At 41.8% G+C, this 20,190-nt stretch overlaps 1 protein-coding gene across 1 annotated transcript in view; it reads right to left on the bottom strand.

Annotated features, from left to right (window-relative positions):
• Positions 1-4,911: 4,911 nt before the first annotated feature.
• The window catches only part of gria1a (glutamate receptor, ionotropic, AMPA 1a), a 66,932-nt gene continuing 51,653 nt past the window's right edge, over positions 4,912-20,190 (bottom strand). Inside the window, 8 exon segments of the mRNA XM_076739543.1 lie at positions 4,912-7,433; positions 7,435-7,515; positions 7,517-7,584; positions 7,587-7,623; positions 7,625-7,678; positions 9,669-9,803; positions 15,742-15,856; positions 19,729-19,976. Of these exon segments, the coding sequence (XP_076595658.1) occupies positions 7,362-7,433; positions 7,435-7,515; positions 7,517-7,584; positions 7,587-7,623; positions 7,625-7,678; positions 9,669-9,803; positions 15,742-15,856; positions 19,729-19,976 (810 nt within the window). The 3' untranslated portion in view covers positions 4,912-7,361.

Genomic DNA, 20,190 nt, shown 5'->3' on the forward strand with positions numbered 1-20,190 from the left:
CCCATCCCCCACACAGCAATTGGTCCAGTTCAAGCTTAGCAAGTGTACCTCAGCTGTCTGTAGTACGAGTGATAGTCCAACAAAGGGAGGTTTGAGGCTGGTATCTTTTTTTAGGCTTGACAAAACCAAACACCCAAGATCAACGGTGTAAGAATATTAACATCTGGCTTGCATGTCCAAGCATGTTAGCAGCCAAACGGTTATATTAGAATGAAAAAGACTCTTTTTCCTTATCAAACTCAACATACAGGACTATCTGTACATTGCAATACACAATGCTGTTTCTTCTTTTCTGTGTCTTCTACATGAGTGATCAGCAGGTGAGGATGTTGACTTTATTCCTGGAAACCTTCAGCTTTAGCCTCACTCTTTTAAAATTATTTCATGTTTGTAGCCATGAAGTTCATATTTATGTGGGGATCTGCAGTTTCCCCACCTTTTTCCCATTGTGTCTTTGTGTTTCCCTCTCCCTCCATCTCCTGTCTCTTGTCTGTCGTGTGTGTGTCTGTGTGCCTGCAGGCTGTGGCCGACAGGTTGGGCTCAGCCTCCCCCTCTCTGAGCACAGCTGCTCTCAATCAGAAAATTATCTAGCTAGCTAGAAATATAAAGCCTGCGTTTTTCTACACCTGTCTGAAATTAAGACCCAATTGTCTTGAGAATTGCAAAGAATTTTGAGGGTTAAATATCATTGTAAATTGCATTATGTGGACAGCTTGACGTGTTGAAGCAACAGTAATGAGGGAGCTTAGAATTTTTTTTTTTTTTTTTTTTTTAGAAGACTTGGTCTGTCTGTGACAGATCCAGGCTAAATGTCTAATCCACCTGTGTTTGTCTCGGTGTCTTCGGCCCTGTTGCTAATCAGCTGTCCCTGTTGGAGAATCTGTCAACATGTTTCATGTCAGTACGCGTGTGTCCACTCATGTAGGTGTGATGCCGCTGCTCATCAACAGTTTTTGAATGAGAGGCAGAGAGCATGTGAGAAATCTGCACCTGAACGACATTAACCAGCATTCACTGTCAGTGACTCTCCAGGCTGGAGCCAGATCCTCCCCCTGTTCGTCGCTTTCTTTCCATCTCTTTGTTTTCATGCTTTCTATTTTCTCATCAAAATGTCTTCGTCTCCCTTGCATAATATTTCCGCACCCTCAATAGCTCACCTGCAGGCGTTGCAGAGAATCTTCATTATTTCGCTGTTGAAGATTTTTTTTATTGTAGTCCTGAAGACATTACACTTTCAAAGGACATCGTAATTTTGGGATGTGATTTACTGGTCCTGAAAGATCCAGGACAGGTGACGCATCCAGATTTAATTTTAGATAAAGACTGATTACTTGAGCTCCTAAAACCCAGGGACATGATTTCATTCTCCCAAGATAAAATTCATCAGGTGCGAGCTCAGAGCGCAGGTGTGTGGCGACTCCTGAAGTCCAGTGGGCCGTCCTGGTCTCAGTGCAGCACTGTGCGTCTGATGTCGCATAAATAAGACATGCTGGAAATCCCATTTAAGTGGATGAGAAATCTCTTCAAACACCTTGTTTCAAAGTCATAAACAAGAAGAATTGGGTGAGAAGAGGCAAACACAAACAGAAAAACACTGTTGGAACACCTAGCTTGGAAAAGAGAAGGAGAGAGGGTGACAGAGAGGAAGAGGAGAGAGATGTTAATTATACAGTAGGCCTTTGGCTGTCAGAGTGAGAAAGAGTGGAGCCTCTCCGGTAGTTGATGTCACTAATCATGGGGTGTGACACAGCATGACACCCTGCTATCTCTATGCAACACACAGGCACACACACACCAATGTACACAATGAGCACTACAGCACACAATAACACATTCTATATTTGCATCCTCATAATAATAATAATAATTCTTCCAGGCTGAACAATAAAATGAGAAACGACTGTTGCATGAAATGTTTCCTCCAGTTAATGGAGGTTATTTCTTTGTTTCACCCCTTATGCACACAGATGAAATTCCCAAAGCTGAATATATGTAATACAGACAAGGAAATAAATAACCAACTAAACAAACAAATAAATGAATCATCAAGCAGAGTGTGTGCAGCCCAGGTAGGATTTGTCTACCGCCGCCAGCAGCTTCATCGACACGTCACAGTCAGTTTGTGTTTGGAGTAATAAAAGTCGAGGGAATCGATACAGAAAAAAAGAATTTTCACAACAAACAAGCCGATGATTGGATCAACTTTGCACAGGTGCGGTTTTGATGAAACTCAAAATGGATGTCGATACAGCTGGATGAAACTGACAAGGATATATTCCTTGGGCTTGTCTTCATCAATGTTCCAAAATGTGCACAAAAGCACACCGGGGACTTCTGATTCTGAAGTACAATCCTGAGCACAAAACACACAAAGCTACAGCTCATTTCCAGCTTCTGCGTCAATGGAGTGGAGCTAGTTCAGGCAACTCGAAGGGGCCTGCTGCTCTCACACGGCACACTCTTTTCACCCTCTGGATGGCTGCAGCGTGCTGAAGCCGTCAGCGCTCTGCTCGCTCTTTTGCTGCGTGCCTGCTGTGCAACACCACCCTACCTGAAAGCTACAGGTATGCTAATACTTGCTACTACTGCTGCAGTGGTGGGGGCTTATTATCATCATCTCTCCCCACTCCCTGCTGTGCTGAGCTTGCTGTTCCCTGTGGGGAGTGATGAGGAAGAGTGCCCGCCAAACAGCACCGCTGTATATTCTACATCTACATAATGATCGACTGCAAATGAGTTGCTTGAATGAATTAAATAAATGCATTTAGAATATTGTGTTGGACAGAAATATAAAGGCATGACAGACATTCAAGTCAAGGTCGGTGAAGATGGGTCAAACATTACAGGGGAAGAAGGTGGACACAGAGCAGAATTTTGCTGTTTGCTGGTGGTGGAGACTAAAACAGAGCTGAAAGAAGAATGAATATTAGACTTCAATTCATCAGGTGTCAAGAAAAAGAAAGAAAAAGATGTGAATTTAGACTAATGTGGACAGCCTAGATAGTTTTTTGTCTCCAAACGTGAATTTCTATGAGGTCTATGGTTAATGTCAAATAATACATCTGTTTTTCTTAGGTCATCTGAACTGTGCAGGTCCATTTACTGTGTTTATACATGCAGATGATGTGTACATGTGAACGTACTCCTTCATTAGCTGCAGTCTGTACTCCCTAATCTATGTGACCCTGATGAGGACCACTGAATCGACACGCGTTGCTTCTTTTTAATTGCCTTGCAGCTCATGTTACAGAGGCTTTTTCTTCCTCTTTTATTCCACGCAAGACAGACTGCCTGAGATTATTTTTTGGATCACTGCGCTCCTTTGTGACCCAGGCAGCACTTTATTCCTCTCTGCTTGTAATATCTAAAGTCTCATCCCATTCGCCCAACGCACCGAGTGAGATATACGACTCCCATGGAAATAAAACTGAGCAAATATATGTAGTTTATTCCTTTATTCGGTTACAAAAGCATGATGACTTCCTTCCAGGACACTTTGGTTAGAAAAAAAAGTTTATTTCTCAAAAGTCTGATTCCTAATGGTCGTATTCTTTTACATTTTTTTTTTTTTTAAACTTTGAACCCTTTCATCGCTTTAATTTGAAAACTCAGCGACACCCTTTCCATACTTAAAAAAAAAACCAACAATAATGATGTCTCTGGTGAACAAACTCTGGTGATTAGATTCCAGTAGTAAAATACTGTGAAAAAAGGAAGCGACAAAGAAATATTCAAATGGTGTTAAATTTCAAGCACTTAAAAAACACCAACAGGAAATCCTTATTGAAACTCCAACAAAATTCAATGAAATTAACTCAAAACAGGCTTTAAACAACATTAGCGTCTACGGATTATTCAACATCAGTGTATGTCTGTGTGTGTGTGTGTGTGTGTGTGTGTGAGAGAGAGTGTTTTTACACTCTTCAACACTTTACCGGCACCCCAACTCTCCTTTATGATACAAACATCGAGTGTCTTTTTTTTTCTTTTTTTTTTTTTACAAATCTGTTATGGCATATAAAACATCTTTGCGAAGGTAAAGCCTCCACTGAAGGGTGCTGTGCTGTGTCCTAATTAATACAACATCAGCAAAAGAAGACGCATAGATGAGGGAAGAAAGGAAAAGTACTCACGCGGCAGGTAACTAATTCAGGTACACTGAGAGGCATGATTGGGAGAACGAACTTTCACTGGGGACGAGAAAAAAGCCTTTTATATACATAATAGGTGGAGATATGTATGATTTCAGTAAACTCTGACTGCCCATTTTTCTCGCTCATATGACGATGGAGAGAGAGAGAGAGAGAGAGAGAGAGAGAGAGAGAGAGAGAGAGAGAGAGAGAGAGAGAGAGGTCATACATTAGATTTGGTTCTGTACGTTTTAAAGCAGAAACTCAGAGGAGAAGAAAAATAATCCACAACCAGGTGTGGAAGCAGCGCTGCCTTTGTACAGACGCTCGGCCTCCGCTGTGAAGTGAGAGGTCAGCGAGAGTGTGCGGTACATAATCTAAAGCCGACCTCTGGCATCTGACAGCAGTGAGCATCCCGTTTTAAACAACAACCTTCCAGTCACCTCAAAGTGAAATCACACCTTCGGACACTGTGGGGCTCTTCGGTATCAACCGTGTGCTGATGCTCAGCGCATTTCACGACTGTAATTTGCCATTTTGATGCGCCCGCTGGTCCCTCAAGCTGCTTAGACTCAACCTGAGGGTTTCCTATATGTTTTTGAATTATGTCTGATTATCCAGGTAGCCGAAATAGTTGCACGCTGCAGGGGAACAGTTGTGTAGGCGGAGAGAGGTAAAGTGATAGGTAGGTATGAGGAAGAGATGTTTGCGTTGGCACAGAATGTACCTTTCCATTGCGTCTGGCTGTGATACATCGTGAAGAACTGTATTTTCTTTCCTGCTTTGACAATTTTCACCTGTATGACTGCTGCGTTTAAAAGTTGATGTATTCCTTATTGTCAACAAATCCCATGAAAAGACCAAAGCCAACAATCAGCTGATCTAATAAAACAGGTGTCACCTGTGAAGTCAAAGCCTGATATACTGTCACTTCTTTTTAAGCTTCTTTTAACTCATACTTGAAGTAAATAGGCTGGTATTTTCCTTCACAACCATGAACATGTGCACAGTAGCTCATTTTGAATAAATCCCACACAGTCTGCCATGTACAGTCACAAGCAAACCAAATGTGTATTCATCCACTGCTGAAAATAGCTCCCAAGAAATGCAGTATTTCCTCCTGTTTGAGTAACATTTTAGAAAAACTACAGTGCCCAGCGGTTTTAGTAAAATACTGTCTGTATTGTAAAAATGAAACTATTATTCATGAACTGCTTTAAATATGTACGTGTTCAGTAGGATTAAAGGGGATGTGGATGAGAGTCACAAACAGAAAGAATCAAAGCCCCTCAAAAGATTCCATCTAGAGTTTAACACTCAAAAACTCATCTACCAGGACTGCATGGGCGTGGTTTGATCTGATTTGATTGACGTTGCACAGCATCTGCAAACAACCCGACATCTGTGATCGCAGTTTGAGTCAAATGTGCTTGGTGGAAATTATCATCTTATTCCAACCCAGTCTCGCCCACAACAGAGAAGTGAGAAGAGCGCAGACGAGACCAAAAGCACTGAAATGTCTCATGCGAAATAAGGAAAACTGTTTGAACTTTGGCAGAAACTTGTGTGTTCATGTAACACCTCGCTGCTCATTCTAAGAAGTGAACTGAGAAAAAAGGTTTTCTGGGCCTTTGAGAGGTGACTCGTTGATTTCATGATGACTTGTTGACAATAAGAAAATGAACCATGATGCCAGTCTTATCCTTCTCCTGTCCTTTAAATTGTCCTTTGATTCAAAGTCGCAGCACGAGAAACACCACTATCGACAAAACCGGCCAAGAAATGCAAAGCACATCACCCACGGTTGTTTTGTGTTACCTGTACTGCAGCGTGTTCAGGTGGAATCTTACTTTAAGGCCTTTACTGCGAAACCCTTTGTCATCTCTGCCCTCTACTGTCCAGGGCCTGCCACTCTGATTTCTGTTTACATGACATGATCTGAAGGGAGAGCTCTGCAGCCCAGCAGTGCTGTGGCCTCTGTAACCTCGACCTCCAATAAACACAGATAATAATGACTGTGAATCTGTCAGTCACGCCAACTGTTCCAATCCCACCTCCTTCCTGAGCTATCCAGCAACAGCGAGAGGAGGCCAACTTTTATAGGCCACGCGCGATCTGCAGGGGATATGCCGGCTCTCAATAAATTGAGAGCAAATAGCTGCACTGCCCATTTCATTAAACTGATTACAGCTGAAAATACATCACAGGAGTCAGTGAATTATGCAGCTCTAACAATAGTTTGAGGGATGTTTTCTCCACATTATATCTGATTTGTCAATCTTCGTTCTTTAACATGTGCTGCGAATAGACTCCTTAGTATATCAATGGATATGCTATGAATGTCACAACAGTAGAATACAGTGTAAGGTCACTCAGTACTGTACATAATGTGTGTGTGTGTGTGTGTGTGTGTGTGTGTTTTCTGTTCTATAACCCTTCCCACGCAGGTCAAAATGAGCATCTCTGAATCTGCCCTCTGTCTGTTTTTGTGATCAGTAAATACTAAAAGTCTCCATATCTGTTGGCCAAACAAATGACCCAGTAGCAACAAGTGTATGCGTGTGTGTGCGTGCATTTGTGAGAATGGTCATATGGCACAAAGACAAGGCATGATGTGTTAAATGAGCTGTAGCAGCAATGCATGTTGCCTGGTCGACCGCTGGTGTAAACAGCGTTCACCGTCACTCGAGCATAAATCAAATCAAACTACTTTTGATGAAGCTCTTTGCGCTATTACAACAATGTAAACCATATACTGTATCATAAAAACTGGCTATGCTACACAGAGCACTCTGTCCTTCCAAAATGACGTGTAAATGTGGGAGTGAAAGAGAGCGGGAACGTCCCAAAACAATATCGAATCATCGTAGCAGTTCCAAGTGTCTGTCCTCCTCTGCCACATCTGTGCAAAGACTCCTTCCGTCAGCCATCAGAAAGCATCTAGGTAGTACAAGGTCAGCAGTGGAGGTGAAGATATTGCACACGCAGACTAACGTCAACAGCTCCATCGAAATGGCACAGCGCAGGCGTCACACTGAGGAATAAAGTTTCTTTTTTTTTTTTTCTCCACATAAATGAACACTGTAAAAAATTCAAAAACACGCCCCGCTGACAGCTTCTTTATTGCAGCACATTTCTTCTCTTTTTCGAACATCCATTTATTAAAAAAAAGTTGCGAGTCTCTGTCCGTGGTTTGTAAGGAGCGTTTCGAGAGTGCATTTTGGCAGTAAGTTAAGTCTTGTTCAAGTTGGGCGTGTTGACAGCCAGAAGAATAGATGGGTCAAACCGGACAGCCATGATTTTTTGAGGTCATTAGAGTCTTGTGCTCCTCTTCTGCCCCACCCTGCCTATTCCTCGCCACCAGCACAGTCACGTGATGATCACATGCCGGAGGCACCCAGTCCCATGCTGGCGGTGTGGCTCATGCAGGGCAGCGTCTGAACGGTCTTGGGGAAGTCGTGGGTGAGGATTCGACCGTTCTCTCCGCCGCTCCCGTTGCCACTCATCCTGGTCAGGGTGGAGCAGCGCATGGCGTCGTTGATGGATTGCTGTCAGGAGCAAACACACAGATGGCAGTTAGTCTACAGAGCAGATTTCAATCTGACACACAGACATGCATTCTATCCTCATCAGAACAGAGAAAGCTTATGCAACAGTTAGAACTAGCAGCGCACACAATTATGTATTTTTAAAGGTCTTTAAGCTATACAAGAATAAAGATAAGTCTGCAGAATGTTATGCAACTTCTCTGGTATTCATTACATGAATATATGCACATAAGCAGCCGTCTCTGTCACTATGTGAATGTGGTGCTGGCACGCCAAGAAATCCAGGAGCAGAATTAGCTGTTAGGAGTCCTAGAGTGCTGGTTTTCATCCTCTTTATCTGGGCCTGAGTGATATTCGCGGGTGGTAAACCGTGGTGCTGGCCAGCGTGCATCAGTGTCCTAATTTGTAGCAGGAGGAGCAGAGCGAAGTGTGGGCAGTAAGACGGGAGCTGAGGCTTCACTCATTGGTTTAATAGCTCCATTCTCCAGTCTAGCGCAATAAAAGCCACTGGGCTCGAAAGCTGACCTAATGATGTGTGATGCATGTGTGTGTGTGTGTGCGTGCGCGTGTGTGTTTGTGCCTCTTTGGTGTCTGTCTGCATCCCCAATTCTATAGCTGATTAAATTGGGCAAAGCGAGCGCGCTCTGGAGCAACCGGTGAATGCTGCATGGGGATTGGAGATTTACACCGGCCTCTAATTGGAACGGCGTTGTTGTTTCTTTCAAGCCAAACAGCATAAAGGCGCCGCTGAACTAATAGGCTCCTTGCCAATCTCATCAGCATACTGATCAGGTGCCTCTTCGCGGGCTGATTAAAACATAAGAGATTCATGTAGAAGATCACTCCTTGTCTTAGCCCTGCCTTACTTTTTTCTGCTGTTTAAATGAAGAGTATACCAGGGAGGGGCTTTGATGTTGGAAGAAAAAATCGAAGGTTGTTTGTTGTAAATTGATCAACGAAGCAGATGAGTAACATCTCAGAATCCTCGCATCTCCCAGCGAAGTATTAGAAGCAACAAGCCCTTTAAGATTTCTCCACATACAACAACTTGAGTTAGACTGTAGCAGTGATGGAAGACATGTGAGCCGCACCAAGCCTGCCTCATGGTACACATATAAAGGATGTTCACCACAATGGGCCCTGCATTTGCGAGACAGTCAGCAAACAGAGAAGAAGGAACAGGGGAGAGATTTGCTCAGAGCGACAGAAGTAGATAGATGTACCACTGTGATTCAAATTGCCTTAATACCTGCGCTGCAAAGTGAAATTTCTTCATCTGTGTGTGAACAGATTTTTGCCATGAGTGCATTAATGGGACTGAAGTGGAAGACTGAAAGGAACATTTTTGTAAGCTGAAATAACAAAGCTACTGAGTTATTCATCATTAAAAGTATCTGATATTAGGTACATATTTATGTCAATATGTAGTCAATATAATAGAGTGTGAAAAGGTAACTTTAAAGACAAACTAATGGGAAATGCTATATGCTAACAACCCTGCAATACTAACACAGGGAAAATTAGTATTTCTTGTGCTGCCGAATCCACTACTGTCCTAAAAATGTAAACTTTAGAACATGAAGAAACAGGCATAAGGACAATTTTAAAATCAAGTGATTCAACAACACTGCAGGAGATAAGTGACGTAAAGACTGAGCGGCAGAGGTAGAGAGAGGTACAGGAGAGCATTTGCACTGCGGTGGAAGCCGTGAGAGGCCCTACTGTGATCACGGTTAGATGGGCGGGGGGTGAGGAGGCGGATGTCATCAGCAGCATCATCATCATCATCATCATCATCATCATCATCATCATGGCTTGATCACAGCGTTTCCTACCCCGTGGCTGTGCTCTGCCCTTATATCTTAACAGTGTTGTTGGCGTACAGGCCGTAGCTCTGCAGCTCTGTGTAGGGGGCGCTAGCACCACTGTCTAAGGCTGAGCAGTGAAAGGCCTGAGCGGCTGAGGCGGCAGCGGCTCGCGCGGTGGACACCTTCATTCGGCGCGACTCAGTCCTGGACTTGTAGCAGAACTCCACCAGTGCCACCAGCATGGCCAGGCCCAGGCCGCCAATCAGGATGTAGAAGACTCCCGCCACATTGCTCAGACTCAGAGCGCTTGTCTTGTCCTGGAGGGAGGGGGGTGGAGGGGGAGGAAGGAAGTGGGGCAGAGCCAAGGGGTGAGGAGCAATAGTGGCAACAAAACAAAACTCTAGAGCTTTACATCTCTATGACCAAACACTGAAGACAGACACACCGATTCACACACACATACATAAAGACAAACATCAGTTTACAAATGGGAAGTGCAAGGACTCAAATACATTACAACAAAATCACACACACACACACACACACACACACACACACACACACACACACACTCAAAGTCATACACACTTAAGAGCGCGTGCGTATACACACACACACACACACACACACACACACACACACACACACACACTCAGACACACATATAAGGTGTACAGATGAATCTGACTAATTAGGCACACATAGAGACAACGTACAGTCATGTCATGCACATGTATAGTACCAGACAAGAAGACCATACACAAACATATAACTCCACACAAACACCAAACATTAACAACAAAAAACATATTTTAGAGGCCTGCCTCACAAAGAAGGATTTCATAAGTTAGCTGGATCACTTTTGATAATCTTTCATTCGGGCTTATGACTGAGAACATGTCAGCTGTGACGAGAAATGTCCCTATAGGTCCCTACACGAAGTAGGGACAATATACTGCATCCATGTTAAAATGACTGAGTTAATCTGGTACAACCCTGATTGCAAAGAACTGCAACGCTGTGTAAAACACGAATAAAAGGGAATGGGATAATTTGTTAACCCTATTTGACATTTACTCATTTGAAAACACTCCAAAGACAATACATTTAATGCTTTATCTCATCGACCTCACTGATTTTTGTAAATATCTGCTTATTCTGAATTTGATGCAGCAACATGTTTCAAACAAGTTGGGACAGAAGACTCCAAAAACACCTGTTTGGAACATTCCACAGGTAAACAGGCTCAATGGTATCAGGTGATGGTGTCATGGTTGGGTATGAAAGGGGCATCCTATAAAGGCTCAGTCGTTCAGAAGCAAGGATGGAGCGAGGTTCACATCACTGTATAAAGGATGTTACTACACTGGCACAGGAACAGTTCATAAAACAGTTTGTAAATGATTGCATTCTGTCTTTATATACATTTTACACAGCGTCCCAACTTTTTTGGAATTGGGGTTATACGATCACTCAAGTCGGACTCAGAGGCAGCGTAAAGGTACATTTGGTCAGGGTTAGAGAACTGTGTTCCCTATCACAGGGTTCAGTAAATGTACGATGGCACAGCCTGATACCCGCTGATGATAGGTCAAAACAACAGCCTCCGTAGGATCGCTCGCTCAACTTTTGACACATTTTCCGATATGTATTGAAAACAGTTATGTCATAAATGATTCGTAGTACAACTGGTCTTCTTGTCTGACTATAAACCACAACATTTCACAAAACAGAGTACAGTGGGTGGTTGGAAAGACCGTTAATAACATCTACTGTTGCATATTAATTGCACTGAAATCCTCTCAGCGCCTGGTTAAATGTAGACTGTTGGACTCGTATTCCATCACTACGGGAACAGAGAACACGAGGCCACTCCATGATGACACTGTCATCTAAATAAGATGTATTCTGACTGCGCCCTAATGACGAGCGGTGATCAGACGTTTTAATTTAAAAAAGGAAGAAATGTCTGCACGCTGAAAATTAGCTCCCAGTGATTTATTCAAGCTGCATTTCGGTCACAGGCCTTTATCAAGCCTTTTTTAATTTAACAAATCATACTCCTGCGGTGCTCCTCTCTACATCAACAGAAGCCGCATTAATGAAATATCTGAATGTTCATTTTTTTCTTATATTTATTCATCCTGTAATGTTCTCTGTATAATGGAGAAAGACAAACCTGGGCTGCTTTGCATATGAAAATGTCAGCCATATTATCGAGGATGATTCTATAACACTAATTGTGTGTATGCTGCTATTTTGTAACTCTTTACCATATTTGTTTATAGCTTTTTATACTCTAGTTGTGTGTCTTAACCTTCACTTCTGCTTACTTTGTGTTGGCGTCAAGTCAGATTTTTCAGCGGGGATTAACAGTTTAATCTTTCTCATATTAAATCTTAAACTCTAATGTAATTGGCTGTCTGTTTGACACCCCAACTCTTGCATGTGCACGCACTCTTAGTGTTGAAGTTAGTTGGTGACCAGCTTTCTGAGATCTGTTATCCAGCACCACCACTGTTAAATTAAACGAGTAAATGCAAATACTAATTCAAGGAGAGTGTGACTGCATTTGATTTCGCTTTGTGAGACAGGCCCCAGGTGTTGAAAACCAACACTGATCTAGAACTTTTGACTCATTTATGTAATTCTAAACATTTACACAACGCCTACATTAACCCTTTAAATACTCATACACATCTCAAAATTACATTTTGTGAGGGAAGAGGTACAGGTAAAGTGCATTAACACCCCACAACACATGCATTCATGCAGCAACAGCACAAAGTCACAAAGTCTTTAGTTTAACATTGCCCCATATTGTGGGTCATTATTCTCTATCGCTGTGGCACCTACTTATAATTATGCCTAAATGGCTCTCATGGAACAATGTGTTTGAACGGGCATGTTATTCCATGTAAATCTATTTGGGGAATACCTAGGAGAGATAAATGCCACACGGAAAGCTATGGTTCTATTATGATGGTTTATACTTTATTAGGCCTCTATTTGCATTTGAGCTTACATTTAACTCAGTATATAAGCCCCAATGGGATTCAGACTTTTGTTTGTTTGAATCACTTTAATAAATATTTTTAACCTAAAGGGCAAATTTGCATTTGAATTCTTTTAGTCTGTATTTTATCCAGATGTACCTATCACGAAGCATTACATAATGTAAATGAGGTGTTTATACCAGGGCACGTGTGCCACGGTTGGCTGATAGTTTGCAGGTGTCTGCTCTAAACAAGGACGGCATCAGGTGATTTTATGTGTATCCCCTGCAGCTGTATCCACAAAACTTCCCAAAAATCCTAGTGGCCAATTTTTTTCAAAAATGTTTCAGAATAAATGCGTGTATGTGTCAAAACTTTCTCCATAAAAATATAATTAAAGCCACCCAAAGAGAAAAGCTACTAATGAAGTGTCTTCGCCCTTCACACAGCTAATAACTGTTCAGAGTAATTAGCTGGAGTTGTTTTAGGGAGCTGGGGAGTTTTTAAAGCAGATGAGAGAATTGCTGCAAATATAAAGTATTATATACTCAGGTTGAGTACTCAGGAGCCTATCCCAGCTGTCAACAGACGAGAGGTGGGGTACACCCTGAACCGGTCAAAGCAAATTTTCCAAACGATCAAATTATGCCTTTATTAAGCTCCTATGGAGGGATTTCAAATTTCACAGTAAACCACACTTAACTATAGATTTATGTGACTGTACTGCAAAGATGTTCTTGACTGACCTATGAATGTATTCCACTAAATCTCTCCTTAAACAGGATCCATTCTACAACGCATGATTTTTCAGTTCATTTGAGAGCTCTCAGAAAAAGGCTGTTTGACTGGTGTTTGCATCTATACATGCACGGCCAGGATTATTGTAAGGGCCAGAATGCAAAGGTTACGACTCTTCAAAGGGTTCACCAAAGTCCGGTGGTCTGATGTCATCGTCTGTCTCCCTCACCTCCGTCTCTGTCCCTTTTTCCTACTCTTTCTCTCTTGGAAAGCAGTGGTATTCTAACAAATTGCTTTCAGATTCATATTCGATCTCCAGTACAAATTCAAGGTTATCATCACACTTGATCTGTGTGTATGTGTCTGTGTGTGTTTGAGGGTTTGGACAGTCTATTTTAAGAGGATTTATATCACCTAGATGGTAACTGCAGTCACTATATGTATGGCAAACCATTGTAGCAATCCTAAGTAATCCACCACACAATATTTATGTACACGCTGGTAATGAACATTAAATCTCTGACAACACAAGCTCATTATTGGGAACAAATAGACACCAGAGTACCACCAGAGTACTGGCCCAAATATAAGACAATGTTTCTTCTGGAAATTGTCTCACTTTTTATTTTTATTTTATCTTCACAGCAGCAGATTGAATTGCTACGACCTGTGCTTGTTGCTACGTTAAGCTAAGTGGCTTGTTTTATTGTTGCTGGGCAAGCTATTTTCTCACTACCTCTCAGTATATATCTGCTAGCACAGGTCAAGTCTCCAGTAAACCCAGTTTAAAGCCAGACTATGTAACTTTTGAAAGAAACAAAAAACACTTTTGTCCAAATGCCAACCAAAAGTTGGATTTGTAAGAAATAAAAAGCTTTTTTTCTTTTCTTTTCTTTTCTTTTCTTTTTTTTTTCTTAATTCAATGCACTGAGGGATTCCTGCTACAGCCTGACTTGGTCTGGTATGACCAGCAGCTTTTGGTGGCTAATGTTAGCTTCCGTTAGCAAAGCCAGTTAGATATCACTGTACGACCTTCCTCTATTTGTACTTCTGTTACGCTATGCTCTCGCATTTACTGTGGTCTTTTAATTTATTTGACTTGCTGCTGTTCAACAAAAGTTACATAGGCTCACTTTAATCTGCAGATGTTTTCTGTTGCCTCATGTTAATGTTATGGCAGCAATGGATCAGTGGAGTCATTTTTTTAGCATGCCCAGAAAAACAGTAAAAATTTCCACAGAAATGTAACAGTCTAAAAATAATCTTGCTGATTAAAGCTGAAGCCTGAGTGATTTAATCAAACTATTTGCTTTAGTAGACTGATACATTGACTTTCACTAATTTTCAATGAATGAATCAATAAACCCCTAGCTGGAGTTTATTGTAGTTTTCATAAATAACTGATTTTTTTTTTTTTGGACGATTTTGTCTTCTAATAATTTACTGCATGCAACAATACATTTAGTTTAGTTTCTCATCTTTAAAAGTGCGGAGTTGTCTTATGTTCGGGCCAATACCGCAGTACTAGAGTTAGAGCCACATGGGGAGTATTACTCAGTGAAATAGAGGCTGAGGGCTGGACTTGGGGCTGGTCTAGGATCAGGGCAGGGTTGTGCTGGGAGGTGCTGTGAGGTGACAGGTTTGGTTTGGAGACTAACCTTTCTTCCGGAGTCCTTGCTGCCACACTCCCCTTTATCGTACCACCATTTGTTTTTCAGTTTGTCTAAGACGGCTTGCTCATTGAGTTTCAACACCGCTAGGTTTACTGGGATTCTTCCAACCATAAGGAAATAACATAAATAACATATTATACCATGTTATTTTATGTTATTCAGTCAGAAACACAGAGCAGCAAATACATACACACGTTAATGCTTGGGCTTGCTTACAGGTCAAAAACAAAATGAAATTAAAAAAAAAATCACACACACCACACACACACACATACACGCACGCAAATATATAGCATAAACATTGTTAGACACATCAGAGTCAAAGTGATATGCATTAATACTCCATCTAGCTCAGTTGGCTTGCTCCCTAAGGCAGTAGATGTGTATTACTATATCACTTTGGGTAACCGGCACACTGCTCACCCTCACTGCAACACGGATGTCTCGACTGTATCTTTTGTCAAAAGTAAATGGCCAAAGTCAGCAAATAAAACTGAACAAATTCTAAAGGCACACAGTGGTTGCATGTGACCTTAAAACACCTCTGAGCACTAGGGGCCCAGCTGGTTTAATCATCACGCATTAATCAATTTTAAATCATCTTTGCTTTTGAAAGCAGGGGACATGATACAAATTTACCCCTCTGCAGTTTTCAAATTCACCTACTGCTCGTCAAATATGCACCCCTCCTTGGCACTTTTCCTTTGCCCTTCGCCATACCACAGAGAGATTAAGCGTTGCTCGAGTGGTAGTGCAGCGTGGGCCTGCCGGTTACCCCCCTCCCCACACACCCCACCCACTCCCAGTGGTGGTGGGTTACCCGCAGGGTTTATCAAACTGGCTCTGACCTTGGAGTCCCCGCCCCCGCTGCCGCACTCTCCCTTGTCGTACCACCACTTGTTTTTCAATTTGTCCAAGAGGCCCTGCTCGTTCAGTTTTAACACTGCCAGGTTTACTGGGTTTCTTGAAAATAATATAAAATGATACCATTAGGAGAGACTCTATGGGACAGATATAAAGAGATTGGTCGCATGGTGGTGGTGATGACAACATTGACTTACGATTAGAAACTCCCACATATAACTATTGATATGAGACGGGAGTGCTGGCTTTAGATGCACATGTTAGTTGTATAACTGTAATGGGCTGAAATGCTGAGCGCCCATACAGTAGCAGAGTCAGGTTTTACCAAGCAGGGGCCTCAGAAGCAGACAGAGCAGACACTATAAATGGAGATGCCTTGGATGCGGAAGTCTGTCTATAGATGGTCATTGCCTTTCAGTGGCACCAGCAGACAGATTCTTGTGGTACCTAACATATCAGTATTCAACCCATAACGGCATCCTGGTGAATAGACGCCTGTGTTGATTAATTTTCAACTCCCAGCAGAGACAAATGCAGACAGAGGAGTTCAATGTTTTAACTTCAATCTCACTTCAGGTTTATTTCTTAGACAGGCTGAAAGGAAACCATGTGAGCGATGAATCTACATGAGCCACCTCATCCAAAGCATCTACCCAAGGGTTGCTCCTTCTCTCTCTGGTGAGTGTGTGTGTGTGTATTTCCTATAGCTGACTGATCATGGACAAAGACTCTCTCATCCACAAATCACAGAAAGGCAGGAACTGCAATCAGAATTTGCATAAAAGAAGTCAAGATTACAGCCTTTGCCAGATTGTCTTTTCCCTCAAATCAGTGTCAGTTCTTCTGTGCTGCAACAATTTAGTTTGGCATTATTCTGTCTTTCTCACCAGCAGAGCAGGAGAGTCTTTCTCCACAACCTTAAGTGAACAACACAGCTGTAGGGAACACAGGTATCCTCAGCACTGGTAAAACCTCTGAATTCTTTCTTAGCCCAGTGGATTCAGGCACAAAGAAAGAAGACAAAGTGTGTGGACATGGATGATCCGGAGACCTGCAGGTCATTGGTTAGTTTGGTCAGTTGGTTGGAGGCGAGCAGATGTCAGGGAGGCTACTGTACAGTACTGTATGTGAGGTGGGATGGGGTAAATAGTCAGGCATGGAGGTGGCTGGACATCGTACATGTAAGAAATGAAGCAGGAACAGAATATATCCAGAACATCATAGCACAAAGTGTGGTTTGAAGACAGGCACTCTGTACATCCTGTAAAATGAAAAGTTAGTCATTTTTGTAATTTTTTTTTTTCAAAGTGCTTTCAATTAGGCCTGCACTGCAAAAGATGTTAGGGAAATACATATATATACACTGAATGTGCATATATCCAGAAAGGACGTACACACTTGTTGGATTGGCATCGACCCTGATACTGAGTAGATCTGGACTCTCACTAAAACATTTTCTACTCTGCTCTGTTCATTTGCTGCAGAGAGCTCATTTTCAGTTTCATACTTGTCTACTAGAAAATGTTTACATGCTTTAATGTTCAAAACACATATTATTTTTCTCACACTGTCCATTACTGCAGCACTTAACTCTCTGGTCAGCACTCACAGGCCTGATCAGGCGCTGTGTTTCTGCATCAGCGCTGCAGGTGTTTTTGCAACCAACGGCTGTGTTGGGGTAGTGGCTGAGGTCAGTGACTGTATAGTTGTGACATCACAACCTTGAGGAAGTCTTGACATGTCATGTGCGTTCCTAAATGGATTGAACGCTATGATACTTTCATTGTCTGCATCTCTACACATCACCAGTAATCTTATAGTAACAAATGTGCCTGGTGCATGTATTAGAAAAATGAATAACGTTTACATGTTCATAGTTATAGTTTTGCTTGCCAGCAAGCTTACATGCTAATTAGCAATAAACACAAAGTACAACTAGGGCTTTGTGCCTTTTTGACCCAATGACAGCACTGTAGGAAAAATCAGAGGACAACCAAAGTCATCATAAATCATCCTGAGTGTAACATGAATGTCTGCACAAAATGTAGTGCCAATCCATGTAGCATGAAGGTGTTGAGATATTTCATAAGACAAGTGACAGTTTGACCTGCTGGTAGCACAAGAGGGAAGATCAGGGAATGATCATTGTAATAACATAATCTCATAAAACTGTAATATAATTCAGTATAAAAAGGGATGTTGGTGTATGAGCGTTGACAGTGAAGAATCGTGTTTTACAGTTACAGCCTCATGTTAACTTCTATAAGAATGACTCCAATGATTTCCATGCAGCAAAGAAATATTTCAAATCTCAAAAAAGAGAGCAGATCTGTAATTGGTATCAGCAGATCCTCTGAGTTTAGGTAATAAGTTTCAAAAATATATAGAGAAAAAGTTGAGTCAGTGCAAAACTAATATTCAGTACTCTGTGCAAATTGATGCATTAACTTGCACTGCAGGTATGACTGAATTCAGCGCTCTGAATTAATTGGGCATTCACTCATGCCTGATTCCAGGCAAGTAGCGCAATTAGTCAACTTCTGCTTCAGCCATAAAATTATTTGAATCATTCAAAAATCCATCTTTTAATACATGTCCTGTCATGAATGTTCGTTAGCGAAACTCAGCATCAGACATGTGTGAATGGCAGTCTGAGAATAACATACATCACTCTGCTAATAACACAAAGAGAGAGGGATAATGGGGCCATCCTCAGCAATTCATCACTGCATCCCGCTGCTATGTTTTACATTTGGACCAATCTGACTTTATGACTTAGGAGCAGATTCATTCACCACTTGTCAATAATGCAGCACTTATGAAACGCAATTTGTAAGAAATTTAAATGGAGCCTCTGAGAAAGACATAGACAGCATTTCTAGTGTGTTCTGACCTTTGGCTGTCAACCAAGGTGGAACCCTGAATGAGTCCTCAGCGAGTTTGAATAAAATCTTCCCATATGGCTCCTTCAGTTCAAATGAATGAGGCCTATTAGAGATAGATTAAAAGCTTCAGATGCCACCAGCTCCTGTGCTCTCTCTCTCTCTCTGTAGTTACAAGAGTAATACGAATAGGAAGTTGTTTAAGGTGTTAATGTAATGTGAAAAGACAGCTGCTGCTCTTAGACATCAGTGGCAGAAAAGTACATGCAGTATGAATAATCATTCATTACGTCAATTATCACATTTAATGTGGCACAGATCATTTCAACTCTGCTGACTTCACATTTGAGGTGTGAGCTCTGGCGTAAGTGGAAAAGTAGCCATTTGGATTTGGTCCTTAAAGCTGTAATCCTACTTCAAGGACCGTGTTGGTTTGTGGGAGGCACATTTACGTATTTTATGCACGTTTCTGTGCATTTGAGCAGATGCTTCAGTCTGAAAGCAGAGCGCACAAAGACCGGCCACCACAAATGCTCGTGACGCAGGTTTAGTATGTAATTTAACAGCAACAGGAACACATGTTGCTTAAGAAGGATGAAAAAAAAATCATAGAGCTACTTTACACTTCTGCTAGTGCTCACAAGTCAGCTGTAAACAGGCTAGCTGCATACATACATATGCAGACACAAAGAGGGCCTTCAATGGTGAAGATGGGCATGATGAAGACGTAAATGTCTTTGTGACATTGTGCAAACTATGAACAAAAAAAGGAAAAAGTTTGATGAAGTACTGTAAAAGTAATGCCATGCCTTCTATGTCTGATAGGATGCATTCAAACTATGCTGAACACAACATACGTGACATGTTTTATTTTGATTAGAGATGCATAAATGAATCAAAATCCATGAAATTTCACAGAAATTAGAAACTGATCAATTCAAGCTCATGTACGTGCTCAAACATGAGTGAATGGTGCAAGAACTGAACTCAATGGACAAATCAACAGGTGAAAGATGATGCACATGCACGAGCTCCAATAAAAGCACATGGAGGCTTTTATCCAGCCACGCTGCAGTGGCAGGGGTTTACCTGAGAGGGGAGCCCTTTGGTGTGGCGATGCCATAACCTTTAGAGTCCAGGTTTCCTCCCACCTTCATAGTGTCGCACGGTTTCCTCTGCTCTATGTATTCGTTCATTGTGGACTCCAGCAGGTAGGCATACTTGCCCTTGGACTTCCTGACTCTCATTACGCCCTCGTCTGTGGTCTTGACAAACACTGACGGGTCAGCTGCCTTCATGTAGGACCACATCTTCTCAAACACAGCGATCTTAGACCTCTGACAGCCAGAATTGTTAAACAGGGAGAGAGAGAGAGACACTGTCAGTGTAAATACTTTCTATCTATCTATCTATCTATCTATCTATCTATCTATCTAAGTGCAAAAGTATCAGGCCTTTATCAGAAAGTCATAGCTACTTAAAGGCTAAAGTGAAGAGATCCGTTTTTATCATTCTTTTAAAAATATTCAGCGAGCTGCTTCCCTGATATAT

This window comes from Chaetodon auriga, chromosome 9, assembly GCF_051107435.1.
Source record: "Chaetodon auriga isolate fChaAug3 chromosome 9, fChaAug3.hap1, whole genome shotgun sequence".
In the NCBI taxonomy this organism is placed as follows: domain Eukaryota; kingdom Metazoa; phylum Chordata; class Actinopteri; order Chaetodontiformes; family Chaetodontidae; genus Chaetodon; species Chaetodon auriga.